This window comes from Lissotriton helveticus, chromosome 7 (assembly GCF_964261635.1).
Source record: "Lissotriton helveticus chromosome 7, aLisHel1.1, whole genome shotgun sequence".
Classification (NCBI taxonomy): domain Eukaryota; kingdom Metazoa; phylum Chordata; class Amphibia; order Caudata; family Salamandridae; genus Lissotriton; species Lissotriton helveticus.
The window spans coordinates 1,727,595,279-1,727,610,970 of NC_136068.1; the positions used below are offsets into that span (position 1 = coordinate 1,727,595,279).

General features: G+C 45.7%; 1 protein-coding gene across 1 annotated transcript in view; it reads left to right on the plus strand.

Annotated features, from left to right (window-relative positions):
• Positions 1-15,692, plus strand: part of LOC144769663 (B-cell receptor CD22-like) — a 238,105-nt gene that overhangs the window by 210,118 nt on the left and 12,295 nt on the right. Inside the window, exons 4-5 of the mRNA XM_078653838.1 lie at positions 12,147-12,255; positions 14,673-14,736. Of these exons, the coding sequence (XP_078509964.1) occupies positions 12,147-12,255; positions 14,673-14,736 (173 nt within the window). The remainder of the gene's footprint in view (positions 1-12,146; positions 12,256-14,672; positions 14,737-15,692) is intronic.

The window sequence follows — 15,692 nt, forward strand, 5'->3', positions numbered from 1 at the left end:
GTTAGCCCCCATTGCCCCTATCATAAAGTTCATGGTGGACTGCAGTGATTTTAGAGGTGATTTTGCTAGGGCTGATCTTGGTTGTTTCCTTTTCCCTATGACCCAATATAACGCCACAAAATAAATCCAGAACTACACGTGCAAAGGATAAAGTAACAACAAATGAAGTGAGCAAAGATTACAGTACCATATCCAGAGGAGTCATTGCAGGGCAGAAGATGGAAGAAATAAAATCGTTGCCAGAACATGCATCAAAGAGGGAGGGCCGGGGAGGCCCAGCCCCGCCTCCTCCTGCAGCTGACGTGCTATATGCCCCTCAGGGCATGTGAAAGACTTGTTGGTGCCTCCTGGTATGTTGGTTTCTGTGGGCCGATGTCCCCCAGGACCTGAGGAAGGCTCTGAGGTGCAGGCAGTGCAGTGTTCAGTAGTTTTTGAGAAATTAAAACTAAACAATACAGTGATATCTCTGGCCATAGATATTACGCAGAAATCACAATGTTTTTGTGGTAAATCGTTAATGCATGTGCCAACAGGAATGCTATGTTTGGCTGGACACCACCTGAACAGAAAGTTACGATCACCATTTTATTGATCAGGAATGGTCCCAGGGTTGGGAATTCGTGTCAAAGCTAACATAGGGGTCAGGGTGGGGATACTCTGACCCCATGTTTGAGAAATGGGGATTTTAGTGACACAAGTTATGTGCCCAGAATAGTTTTTTTCATTCGTGCATGATATTTACACAGAAGACGCGACGTCTAGCGCACCGTGTACATTGCAGAGACATCACAACTATCCCTGCGACCTCGCAAGTATAGGTGACATATATGTGCGCATGCACAAACTCACTCAGTTTATGTTTATGTTTAAATGCTTGTAAAGCGCTCAAATGCCTTAGCCTCTTGGCGCTGAGGTGTGAGGGTAGTAGAGGGGGTAAAAGCATAGCCTAAATGGTTGTAGAAAGCCAAGTTTTTAGGTTCTTCCTGAAGCACTGAAGGTTAGGCTGATGTCTTCGGGACAAAGGCAGTTTGTTGCAGAGCTTGCCCGCGCAGTATGTTATAGCTCGGCCCCCCATCTGGCTCGTTTGAACTTCACGGTTTCTATGAAACCTTGACTGGCTGACCTGAGGGCACGTGGGGGGATGTATAGTGTTAACAGTTTATACCAAGGTTAGAGATTTGAATTCAATGCGCTGTTTGATGGGCAGCCAATGGAGTGATCTAATTCCGCCGGAGGTTGGCTGTCCTCTGTGCAACCCCAGGAGGAGTCTGGCAGCCGCGTTTTGCAAGGACTGCAATTTTTGCAGTTGGAATTTATCAATTCCTATGAACAGTGCATTCGAATTGTCCAACTTTGAAATATAGAGCTACCATCACTGTTTTTTGAAGCTCTTGAGGTATGAATGGAAAGATTTTTCTCCGAGTTTTTAGAAGGAGAAAACATGAGGAAATGAGACTATTCACCTGCGCACAAAAATTCAATTTGTTATCGAAAATGATCCCTACATTTCTGACCTTTTCGATAGGACGAGGACATTTTCTGGCCTCAGATGGCCACAAGGCCAGGTTCCATTGGGGTTTGCCTGGCCCAAACTCCATCGCCTCTGTCTTCTCTGTGATGATTTTAAGATAGCTGTGGCACATCCAGGTCATGATGTCGGTGAGGCAGGCGTGACATCTAATTGCTGTGGTCTCTGGCTATTAGTAATGGAAATAATGAACAGTGAATCATCAGCATACGAGACCAACCCTAAGCCATGTCTCCTTACTAAGTTAGCCAGAGGGGTGACATACAAGTTGAATAAGGTTGGTGATAGCGCAGATCCCTGCGGAACTCCACAGGGGAGGTAAAAACTCTCGAACTGCAAACCATCCCAAAACAGCTGCTGCTCCCTTGCCTCCAAAAAGGAGGACAGTAGGGACTCCTTCGACTCCTATATCCCTCAACCGCTGCACCAGAACCACATGGTTAACGGTGTCAAAAGCGGATGATAGGTCAAGGAGCACGAGGACCGCCCTTCCCCCTGCATCTACAGTTCTGCGGATCTCTTCCACTGCGAGAATTAGTGCTATTTCTGTCGAGTGACTTAATTAAAATCACCAAGAATCGTAAGAGGGAGCGAGTCTGTGTAAGATTCCAAGAGTGTCAGGAGGGCCTGAGAAAAAGCCCCTCTGGTTCCCGGCGGGCAGTAAATCAGTATTCCTTGGAAGCTCTGAAAGTTGTTTCATTTAATGCGGAAGTCCACTGCTTCCGCTGGGAGGATGGAAATCATTTTAAGTTGTACTTTGAAATGGTCGTGATAAATAATCGCCATCCCTCTTGCTTTGCCCGTCGCTCTATCATGAGAGAGGTAGGGATAGCTCTCTGGAATGGCTATATTCCAGTCAGGGACTGAGGTACTGTCTGTCCATGTTTCGGTTAAAAAAACTAAGTCTGGTTGAGAAAGTTGGATGAGCTGCTGAGCGGACATTCGCTAGCAGGCATTTAATGTGTTCTATCGCTGTACTCTTGAAACCCCGACTTCTGTTGTTAATACGCTCTGTCTCCTCCCCTCCTTTCTTTGAGTTGCCTGTGGCCATGGAGCACATCCCAGTATTGGCAGGAAGTTTAAACATGCAGTTTGTGCAGTGACCCCCTAGTTTACTATCAAGCTGTGGAAGAATGTTTTGGGGAGCGCATGCATTAGCTCTCAGATCTACTAGAAATTGCATACCATATACTCCTGGTACGATTTGGCCTGGGGTTCTGGCGCTGGTCGAGTTTCGGGCGCTGATGTGCTTGCCTTTGGCGCACCCACTGCACGGTCACTCCAGTGCACGTGATGTAGTGGTGGGTCCAAAAAAGACTAGAGCGTCAACCCCAGTGCAGTGCAGTCCCAACTGACTTCCCGGTACCGCAGGGGCTGAGCGCTCAATAGGAGTTGAGTTGTGGCTTCAGGTAAGTTTTAAAATTTAGCAAACATGCCCCCAGAAGCAGCGCTTAAGCCGTGTCAGTAATTCACCCATTTGCATACCTACGCACACAATTGTACATCCAGTCACAAATCCACTCAGACATACCATGCACCCACTCACATACCCTTTCAGGTACTCATGAGCCCACTTACAGACTCACTCGGAGAGTGACACACCCATGTACAGACCCCCTCATAGACTCACAGGCCTATTTAGAGACCTACTCATAGATTTATGTGCACAGTCTCCCTTATAGACTCTTACACCCTCTCAGAGACCCACCTGGGCACTCATGCACCCACTCACAGACCCACTCAGATACCCATGCACCCACTTACAGACTCACTCGAAAAGTCACTTACCCATGCGCAGACCCACTGAGAGACTCATGCACCCACTTACAGACCCACCCATGTATATATTGACAGATGCACTTTAACTCTCAAACACCCACTGACCCACTCATACATCCACTCATAGATCTACTCAGATATTCATACACCCACTGACACACCCATACAGTCACTCACACCCTCAGTAACAGACCCTCTGAGAGATTTTTGCACTAGTCATTTACTCATACACTGAGAGACTCACACACACACTCACAAACTCACTTAGAAATAAACACACTCACTTACTCACCCACTCGAAGACTCATGCATCCACAGACCACACCAGACTTATGCTCACACTCACAGACCCAAGGAGACACTCTTGCACCCACTAACAGATTCACTCAGACACTCATTTACCCACTCACAGAGCCACTCACAGACTTATGCACCCAGTCACTGATGCCCTCGGACACTCAACACCCACTCCCAGTCCCACTCAGAGACCCATGAACCCACTCACAGAACTACTCAGACACTCAGGCTCCAGTCATAGACCCACTGAGAAACCCATGCACCCACTCACTCACCCACTCATGTATCCACTCACAGATCAAGTCAGACAGTCATATATTTATTACAGTTGCACAAAGGCACTCCTGCACCTACTCACAGATCAACTGACACTCATGCAACCAATCACAGACCCTTTGAGCAATTGATGCACTCACTCATAGATGCACTGAGACAGTCAAGCAGTTTGTTACAGAACCATTGATAGACTGATACACCATCTCAGAGATCCACTTAAATACTTATAGAGTGAATAAGATACTTACTGGTATCGCAATGCATGCAGTCACAGATTCCACTGAAAGAGCTATAAACTGTGTTATACAGAAATTAAGGGAGTTATACATGCTTTTATAGAGTCATTTAGATAGTAATGTGTTTAGTGTGTTGGTTATAATCCATTTTGCAGTTATAAGTTTTGAATGTGATAGTGGCTGAAATTCACAAAAAAAAAACCAAAGGTTACAGGGACGTTATAGTTAGGCTGGCATTTCACTCATACAAAACCAGGGAAACTCATCAGTTAAAGTGAGCTGAGCTATTCATAACTTGTGCCCCCGCAATGCACTGCTTATGACCTCACATATAACATCACTCATGACATGGTCAGTGACATTAACAAACCAGAAGCCACATTTAATTTATTAGTGTCAGTCAACCGCCGGACAAGAGGTCGCCTAAGAGGCTCCGGGGCTGGGGATCACAATTTGTGTGTAAATCCCTGTTTTTGCACCCCGAACAGCCTCTTTCTCTGCCCCCACACTTCGTGGATGTTCTCAACCATGCAGCGACCCCAAGACGTTCGACCACATCATACCATATACGACCATATATAGTGCTCCCGTTGTATACCTACATGTGGACTGCTGCACCGACGGAATCGCCATGGCCTCCGATGTCTCTGGACGGCTTTGATTCCGGGTTGCTTCCTTCGGTCTTCGGGGCCCCTCCAGCAACCTTCCCATTTTTAGTGTCCTGGGGCTACAACGAAACCACACCTTCCTACATTCTACAGCGCACCATGGTGTTGGTCGACGGTGTCGGGCACCCGGTGTTCTGCTCAAGACGACGAGGGGTTGGGCCTCCTCCTTCGATCCACGGGGTCTCTCCGCCTGCCATATATCCCGGATCAGTTACAGTAGCTGCAGGACCCGCCGGGAGCTTCAGGGGCCGAGATCACGCCGGTCATGCAGGGATGAGTGAGTCATTCTCCTCTCACCTCCAGCGGAGCAGGGCATAGTGGGTCTTGACCGCTCACACCGGAGACGCCTCTTGTGAGCTATTCCTGTTACTTGTTCCTCCCTCTGTTGGGTCTCCCCGCCCCTGCAGTAGCCCGGGAGGAGTTGCGTGAGCTGCCTCGCAATTTTGGGAGCACTTTCACTTGTACTTTACTTTAATTATCTATTTTGCCAGTGTCCCATTGTGCTTCCTTGATCGAGTGAAGTGAGGACTTTGACGACCTAGAATATGGTGTCCCGCCGCTGGTAAGCCCAAGGAGTCTCCTAATGTTACTGGCTGGTGCTGCTCCCAAGCTGAGAGAGTGGGAGTGGAAAAGAAATAGCGATTTCTTTCAATTCTCTTACAGCCACCGGTGATTTTTACCTCTGGACCCCTGTGGCGATCTGCTACCCAATTTGTGAAGTATGTTTTTAATTGCGGAGCTCCTGGGATAAGGCTCTTGCTGAGGTATGTCTAAGAATATACGTATCAGACGCCTGACCTGACTGCATTTCAGAGTCCCTTGGTGGAATCGAGAGTTTACCTGACCTACATTCTGCCATTAGTATCTTTCGCACGATCTCTTAGAGTATTGTGTGATTTCTCTAGAGTCCATTTTGTCCCCGGCTTCCTTCCTTGCACGATCTCCTCCCCTTCCTCTTCAAGGGTTCTTGCTCACCAGTTCATGAACACTAAAATAGGACTACACTGGTACCTTCCCCCTGATTGTTCATTCCCCGAAAGTTCCTCCCTATTCAAGCTCCACCTAGACAGTTTTTCTTTTACATACTGGTGTTTTGTGGGGATTTCTGTACACCCCCATGCTTTATAATTTTTTGTTACTTAATTTATCTTATCCCACCCAACTTATTTGTTGATATCTGCTATGGGTGATCTGCATAGCTATACTTCTTAGATATTTTCTTCTTATTTGAATAATTTATATTGTTATCTTTAATCTTATTGTATTTTTTTTTTTTTTTTTAGTTTTTTAGTTAGTTGTTGCCTTGCCTACGTTTATACTATGCCTTTATGTCATTGTTTATCCTATGTCTTTACACTTCCCTTTATAGTTGTGACCTCACTTGGATGTTCTATTTTTCTTTAACTATCCCTATGCATACAACAGCTTGCCCAATTTGCCTTCCATACTTTCTTCAACTAACTACCAGCACTTTCCATCCCCGCCTCCTCACTGCATCTCTCTCCACTGTTCCCTCACTATAATCGACATTGGACTCCCCTACCTACCCCCTTCTTTGCCAGCTTTTCTTTGTTGTGATTGACACGCAGTCCTAGCCTCCGCTTCCCCCACTTATTCTCTACTCGCTCCCCTTGCTCTTACTCTCCAGGATTCTGTCACTACAATCGACGTTTGACTCTCCTACCCACCCTCTTCTTTGTCAGTCTTTTTCCCCCCTCCCTACTCTGTTACCTCTCTCTATGTAATGTTGACCCTTCCTCTCCCTCCTCTCTTGACCTCCTCCATCTGGCATCCCACTCTTAGTTCCACTCCCACACTCCTCCCATCTCTAAAGGACTTCAATAACTCTGATTCATCATGCCTCCTCGCACTGCTCCCTTCATAGCTCATGATCCTTCCCTCACCAGACATGGTCCTAACTCTTGGTCTATCCTCTACCCTCATACCCTCTCCAAAAACGCTGAGAAAAATCTTAAGCACAAACTACTGCAGCCTCCCCTCCATTATCAAAACTAACTACATCTTCTACACCAAACGCCCATCTAAATAGAAAAGTATTTTCCTTCTACCCCTCCTCATAAATAAAAAAATTCTTGCAAAATCCCATATGGACTGAAACTTACGACAACCCCCTCCCCTTCCTTCCCAGATGATATTGACATCTCCATATTCAAATCTGGCAATATCCTCATTCAAGATTCTGACAACCACCTCACAATCTTTGATCAACATTTCAGTTCCTTGTCTCTCTTCCTCACTAACCCTCCCCCTTTCCCCTCATCCCCCCTACTCAAAATATCCCCTCGCTCGCTCCCCCCCAAGCTCCAACCCTCCCCCCCAACCCAACCACCTCAATGGAATTCCCACTAATTCTAGCCCCTAACACCTCTCCTTTACCTGTGCTCCTCACTACAACAACCATCCCAGCGAGATTCTCAAAGCAACAAACATGCCCCTCCACAGTTTCTTTCCCCACTCACAGCCCCAAAGCTGCTCAGCTCACCTCGATCTACCCCCAATCCCTTCTTGCCATTCCCTCCTCTGCCCTCGCAGCAACCCCACGTTCCCCCACTTCAACTGACTGCCCCCCTCTTAATCAGTTTGCCTCCCCTCTCCTTTCTACCTTGACTCTGACTCACTCACCCTTAACTACCTCGATTCCCATCAATGCCCTCTCATACCCGGAAAACACCCTGTCAGCCTCTACCCTCATCCCCCCACTATACTCCCCACCCGAGTTGTCCCCTCCTCCATCCCAACGCTCCCCTCAGGACTAACTTGGAACACTCTCTTCTCCCCACTAACGTCCCAACCCCTCTCGCCCTACCTCTTCTTTCCATTACCCATTTCAACATACAATTCCAACTCGCCACCCTATCAGCGGAGCTCTCAGCACTCCGATTAGACTTTAACTCCGTCCCTTCACTCTCCACCCCCACTGGGTCATGTCCCCAAAACTTGAGTCTGACACCCACCTTACACCCCCAACATCTGAGTCCCACCCCCTCCACCCCGACCGACTCTGCCTCAACCGACTGCCCTGACCGCTACACCTCTCTCCCTCCAATACCCCCAACTACATCCCTTCCTGCCCTTCTCTCAACCATTCCAGTTATCTTGGGTACCAGCACAATGCCTACATCCCCAGGTTCACCCAGACCACCCTCTGAGCTTACTCCTATCCATACTTGCCCTCCCCCAAAAGTATACCTAAACACCTGGCTTGCCTACTGGTTAATTGCCGATCTGCGGCTCGTCATGCAACCGAAATAGCCGAAACCATCTTGAGAGACGACATAGACATTGCCTTCCTTACTGAAACTTGGCTCAATGCCCACTCCTCTTCTATTCTGGACCTGGTCTCACCTCCTGGCTACTTCATCCTTAGGAAGGATAGGTCGGACAGAACAGGAGGAGGGCTAGCCATTATTTATAATAGTTATCTTCAACTCTCCCTTATCAACAACTCAGATCACACTAAGTACGAGTACCTTGGTGTTAAGGTCCGAGGATCTCTTCCAATCCGCTTACACAATATTTACCATCCCCTAGGTGACTCACTTTCGTTTGTTGAAGAATTGTCTGATCTCATTATCCATTCCTCGCTTTCCAATTCTAAGGACCTCTTCCTAAGAGACTTTAACCTCTGCTGGAACAAAAAGGATGACTCCTCTGTTAACCTCCTAACTGATCTGCTTGACATTAATGCCCTGACGCAACTTTGCCATCCGCCGACCCACATCAAAGGGGCAACGCTAGACGCTATCATTGCTGACAAAGATCTGGCCTCCTTGACCAACATTATCCCTATTGACTGGTCAGACCATCACCTCATCCTCTTTTTTCGATCACTAACACTATATCCCCCCCTAAACCCACTAAAGTAAAGAAATTGACTAGAAACCTTCACCTTATCCCCCCTGAAGAATTAGAATCCAAAATCAAGGATCAACTACAGCACATCCCCCTCGCCCTAAATGCAAATGACCTCACTGAGCATTTTAACAAATTCATAACTGAGGTCCTTGACCTAATTGCCCTGGTTAAATTAAAAACACAAGAAAAAGCCTCTTCAAAATCCTGGTCCAACTCTGACCTCAACAGTGATAGACGTTCGCTTAGAATGTTTGAACGCGCCCGGAGACAAAACCCGTCCCCTACTAATCTGACCCTCCTAAGATCTGCCAGGTCCAAATGTAAAAAACACATTCTCGAGGTAAAAGCCTCCTTCTTCCGCTCTCAATTAGATAGGGCCAAAAACAGGCCCCGTGAACTGTTAAAAATTGTCAAAAATTAAACAGCTTCTGCCCCCCCCAAATTACTGGCCTCAATCAATAAATGTGAAGAAATCGCCAACTTTTTCAATGACAAAGTCAACAAGATTGACCAATCCTTCACCTCATCCTCTCATCCTCTCTCCCCTCCATTACCTTGCCCTCCTCCTACCCCTCCAACTTGGATTCCTCCTTCACCACTTCCAATTCCACCTCCTCTCCTCTCCCCCTTATCTTTCCCCGCCTGATCTTGACCCTCCTTAACCTCACCAAAAATAACCCCTCCTGGCTTAACTTCCAACAGGTCTCTTAACGCGAGGTCCTTAACATTATTTCTAAGCTCTAACCCTCCTCACACACCAAAGACCCATTCCCTGCTAACCTTGTTCAAGATTTAAAACACATCATTGCCCACTATTGGACAAACATTATTAATTCTTCATTATCTTCTGGGTGTGTACCGATCTCCCTTCCGCTTGGTCAAATCATCCCCATCCTCAAAAACCCTCAGGCAGACCCTTACGACCTTATCAATCTCCGGCCTATTCCTAATCTCCCTTTGCAGTCCTTGAAAAATGTGTCCTTCTGCAATTAGACAACCATATTTCCTCCTTCATTCTTTTGGGTCCCCTCCAATCAGGTTTCAGAAAGGCTGCAGCACTGAAACCGCCATGATTAAAGTAATTGACGACTTACACCAATCCCTGGACAAAGGTGAAGCCTTCCTTCTTTTCCTTCTTGACCTCTCTGCGGCGTTCGATACTGTGGATCATTTTGCCCTACTTAACACACTAAAAGACCGTTTTGGACTCAATGGTTCTGTACTCCAATGGTTTTATTCCCTTTTCCAACACAGGTCACAACAAATTAAAAATTTGTGATTGCCTCTCCAAACCTAGATCCATCTGCCTTGGTGTCCCCCAAGGATCCATACTCCCGCCCGCTTTGTTCAACCTCTTCATGGAACCCCTTACCCTCATTCTTAAACAATCTGAAACCAACTACCACCTTTACGCTGATGACACCCAAATCTATTGTAAGATTAAATCATGTTCTGATATCTTACGCCTCAATGACACCTTGACTAAGATTCAATCCTGGGTCCACTGCAACCCTAAATGGAAATCATCCTCTTCTCGCCTAAAAACAACTCACTCCCCATCCAGTCCTGGATCTCTGACCTGAATGCTCTTAACTGCTCTCTCACCTTATCCTTCTCAGATAAATCCCTCGGGATCAGCATTGACCAGAACCTCAGTTTCATAACACACATAAAAAATGCTGCCAAGAGTGCCCTCTTCACACTACAACACCTCAAGAAAATAAAACCATTTATCCCCAACGAGGACTTTAAATCTGTGGTCCAATCACTTGCCCTTTCGAGGATTGACTATGGTAATGCTATCCTCACGGGAACTCCTAAAATATATTTAGCTCCAATTAAATCTGTCCTCAATCTTGCAGCGAGGCTCATCAGGAACTGCAAACATTTCGAGCACATTTCTCCTGTCCTTAAATCCCTCAAAAGGCTCCCCGTTGAAGGTAGATCCACCTACAAAGCTGCTTGCATCACCCATAAAGGACTTCACCAAAACATCCCTCAATACCTAGCTGAGAAACTTCTAAAAGCTGGCACCTCTAGAGATTTGAGAAGCACTGACAACCTCATCCTCATCCCTCCACTGCTAAATACAAAAGCCACCCAATCACGCTCCTCCACTGGAAATGCACCATCCATCTGGAATTCGCTCCCCATTGAACTACGCTGCAACCCCTCTTACAATAGCTTCAACAAAGCCCTGAAATTGCACCTTCTCAACCATTACTTGGGCCCTTAATTCCCTGCGCTTAACACTTGTCCATATTTACTCTGTTTTTCTCCAATTTTCTTTTTCAACCTCCCTTCTATCTGCTTCCCACCCCTGCTTACTCTTAATTCTCCCCTATCCTACTTCCTTACCCTCTATTTTTTCATTTAGAAGAGTTAAGATCTCTGGACCTTTTCTCTCCGTCCTGGCCTCTCCCCGCTATTCTACTGTAAACTTCCCTCACCCCCCTCACTCTACGTCCACACCAGCCATCTCTTCCCTTTCATCTCACTCATCCCAATTCCCCCTTTTGCTCATTATTCTTTTCCACACAATCCCGCCACATCTTCATCCTCCCTATTTTATTCTTCCTCCGTCAAAAGTTTCCCCCTCTCCCTTATTTTGTCTCTAATATGACTCTTCCTGCTCTTTCTCTTTGAACCATACTACCCTGTAATTTTGTTATCTTTGGTCCTTGGGTCTCGTACACTTCGGTGTTTTACACTATCGTTATGGTCACCATTGCATACCGTGTACTTACATTTTTCCTCAACTCGCCTGAATTCATTCTAGTAACACTGTTATGTTATGCTTATATTGATGTTTCCTTGTAAAGCGCTCTGATACCCTAGGGTCCAGTTAGCGCTATATAAAACCTTTTAAATAAAAATAAATAAATAAAATAACCCTAAGGGACACTATGATGTGAACATCCACTTAAATTGTCCCGTTATCGACCTACTATAACTCAAAACGGGCTAACAATCTCGTATTTGCTTTTTGAACTTGACGTGATTAACAACACACAGGGAGATACCGATTTCCATGTACTTGGATCATTCACTTTGTATGAGAACATTTTTTCTATGTTTATCAGTTATTAAAACCTGAAGAAGATCCCCAAGAGGGACGAAACGTTTTGGCAGTCTTATCTATAGCGTGAAGTGCTTTTATGAAATGTTTCAAGAAATAAAAGAGTAAAAGAAGTCTTTAACTACAACCAACTCACACTGATGATTGATTTGTTATCTGGAATGATTGTATTTTGTGTTTGTGCTTGAACTTTGGACACTGATAGCCGTCATTTGCTAATTACTGTTTCTAGAGTGCAATACCAAAGTGTTAGAAGTTTAAGTGTCTATATGTGGTGGAAATGTAATGATTCTTAATTATATATCCAAATCGTAACATTCTTTAACATAGGTATTTACATTTTTGTAGTCATATCTATATATATTTCCTCACTGCTTTGACCCTGTTTTTCTCGTGCTCTATTCTAGATGGATTTCAGAGGAAGCGGTCTCACCCTGGCCTATGGACTTGCATTTTCCTGGCAGCGGGGGTGGCAGTATCCATTGCAGTGGCTGTGCCTGCGTGGCGATATATCAAGTGCGTGCTCATGCACATTCTTATACTGTGTATACCTCTGAAATAGCACCCCCATGCATATTAGAAAGAGAGGTTTCCTTTGCTGCACAAACGAGCACCTACCCACCAGAAAAGTAAATCAGTTTGTAAATCTTTACCCAAGAGAGACAGCAGTGCACACAATATGTTCAGCTGATAGCTTTACTTGAAACGTTAACCACTCTAAAATGATCTGGCAAAAGACCTTTCAGTGTAAGAACTGCAATTTTATAAATGAATGCATGAATTTGTGTTATCTATTGCACCGTAACTAAACAAATCATAAATGGATCTATGAAGTTAGAATCAGTGAAAAGTATATTTTTGGAACAATGCGGTCAACAGTTACACACAGCTAAAAAGCAGAGCTTTAACATTTTCCCTGTTACTGCTAGCCTTTGTTCTTTTGCAGTTTTATATACCACAAAATAGGGTCGGACTGGGACAGAAAATAGGCCATGCACCAAAATAAAAGTAATCCAAATGAGTGAATTAGATAGTTAAAAAGTGGCCCCTGTTTGCAAATTGGCCCGGTTTTGACCGTGTACTGACTCTGGGCCTAAATTACAATACTTGGGCGCAGGGCAGTGCAGCAAGCCTTGCTGCTCCACTGCCAAGTGTCAAAAGAAAAGGGCAGGAATTCTCTGTATCTACAAGATATGGCGTGTTTCTTCAGCGCTGGTCAAGCTACATAATATCGTTAAGACATGAGCTGAAAAGATGCATTCTACAGCATGCATTGAAAGAGGGAAATGCCTGTTGTGATTGTTTTTGTGCAGGAAGGTGCTCCATCCTGCACAAAAATAATCTCCCCACAACGCAGATATCCTTGCACAATGGTGCAAGGTGGCCTGCTCCAGCGCATGGCTGCAGTTTGCGCGCCAGCGCAGGGGGGAGCACAGAGATGAGATATATTGAATCCCTGTGCTTTGTAAGTGCCGCAGCGTGGCGCAACCTAAGAGCTTGCAGTGCCACGCTGTGGCACTTCCTCATAGATCTGCCACAAAGGGCCTTATTTAAGAGGCCTTGCAACAGTTTTGGGCTTCCGTTGCATCACTTTTTGTGACGCATCAGCGGCGTAAAAAATGCCTCCTGTTGCGCCCTATTTATAAAGTGACACATCTAAATCTTAGATGCGTCACTTTGTAAACCCCTGAGCTACATTATACCTGTGTCAGGTATAATGTATGCAGGGTGGGCATTCCCACGTAAGTAAGCCTCGTAGAAGTGACGCCGTGAAAGCTAAGAGGTCTCACTGAGCCACTTCTAGGATGCAAATGTGTCAATATCCTATGCCTGCCTCACAGCAGGCGTAAGACTGACGCAGGCCCTTTCACTTAGGACTTACATTTCTGCTCCATGCAGCCGCTGTAGATCTGAGATCAAGATCTGAGTTTGCTTATTTTATCCTGGAAAATTCCTTCCTGATTTGCCCCATAAAAATGCAGCACAATACATATAAAAATCAATTGTTTCAATAAATACTGCACAATATTCCAATAGTTGGCTTGCTTGCATAACACAGTTCCTGTTATCTAAGGCATACCCATGCATTGAATTACTCTTAATTGGACTCTGTCGAAATGTGTAGAGATGCCCAGGCAGACTGACAGGCCATCAGGCCTCTGCTTTATTCAAATGAGGACAAGAGAGCTGCAGCCAGTCCTAGTGGCCTGGTCCCAGCTCACTTGTCCACTTTCCAGTCTATAGATGTTTGCCTACTCACTTCCTCAACATCACCAGAGGGTATTTGCAATCCATTATTTTCACATTCCTTAACTAATAACTAATCGAGTTTTTTCTGCTGCTCTGCTTGTTGACACTCCCAGAGTGTTGTCCATAACCACCTCTGACAAGATTTATTGTAAATACACGCTATAAACATTCTAGGGCGCTCGACCCCTGACCTGGGGATCTGGGTTCGAGTCTCGGGAAGGACGCCAAAGACTCCTGTGATTTTGGGTAAATCACTTAATCTCCCCGTGCCTAAAATGAATGTGTGTCCTCATGTAACGTAACTGGTGCTATGTAAAGCGCTCTGATACCCGATTCGGTTCGGGTCTAGTTCGCGCTATATAAAACTGTTCTGTGGGAGAGGTGTGGCGCCGTGGCCAGGGCGACTGACGCTGGAGATGGGTTCGATCCCCGGCTCCGGCGGCAGGTTAGCCCAGCACCATGTGACTCTGGGCAATAGCTTGCTTAATCTTCCCGACGCCCCCCAGCGCCTAGAGACCCTAACGGGTGATTGTACGCTATACAAATGTGGATTATTATTAAAACTCTGCAAAAATTACCGATTCAGGTCTCATCGGAATATTTGGAATCTTGAAAGCCCTGTACACTTGCGAGAATAGTTGGATCACGAGTATTCATTTTATTTCACATATTTTTTTTTTGAGGAACAAGAAGAAGGGCAACTCTACCAGTCCCACAGAAGTGCAGCAGGAATACAGACGCGATGGGGTGAGTGCAGAAACATTTTGCATGTGTACAAATTCATTTTGTATGAGAGGCCTACTGTACACCACAGCAGCCGACGAGCTGACCATCTGCCAGTTAGGCCAAAGCTGCCTCCATCTGTCTGACCCTGTGAACCAAGTCTGCTCAGGTCAGTCTAAAGGGAGCTGTGGTTACACCCTGGAAGGATGGTGAAGAGGAAACTAGCCTACCTCTTCCCTGCCTTCAGCGGTGTTCATAAGGTGCTCTGCTTTTGCCACAAGGAGATCCATTTGGCCGCTCCCACAAACTACATGTCACAGCTTTTGTTCAGGTTTCATCCTCACAGACTATTGCATTCTTCAATCTGTTACCTGGATTCTCTTCCAAGGTATTTCAAAGCCCGCCACAGAGGATGTGCAACTGATCAGGCCTGGAATAGCTTTTCTTTGGCAATCTTCTCAGAACCGATTTTACTCAGGTTCCGCAAAGCTCTGAATACACACCTTTTTCAATAACTTCTGTGCATGGTCAACTTACTGTTTTTATTTCAATTTTTTTTTATTGAATTGAATTGAGTAAGTTTCGCATATACATTGTATACATTAGTATTATTCTTGGCTGCATGTGAGGTGCTCGGTGGTAGCAAGCACAAGAGAGAGAAAGAAGAGAGAGGAAAAGAGAAGAGAGGGGGGGGGGGGCTATCAACTTACTGTTTTGAACGCCAGGGCACCCAATAGTTTTTACCTGGAATATGCAACCCATAATCAGATCAATCTAATATTAGTGCAGTGTCACCGGTCAGGGGTGTAAGGAATCCACCTAAGTATGGCTTTCTCTTGATAATTTTAATTGCTTGCATTATGGCACGTCACCCTTGCTGCTCCACAGCTTTCCCCTTTCACTCCACCCTATAACATTTCCAAATCGCTATGTTCAGGAAGCTTGCCTACAACCCTGCTAACCTTTGAGGAACATTTTCC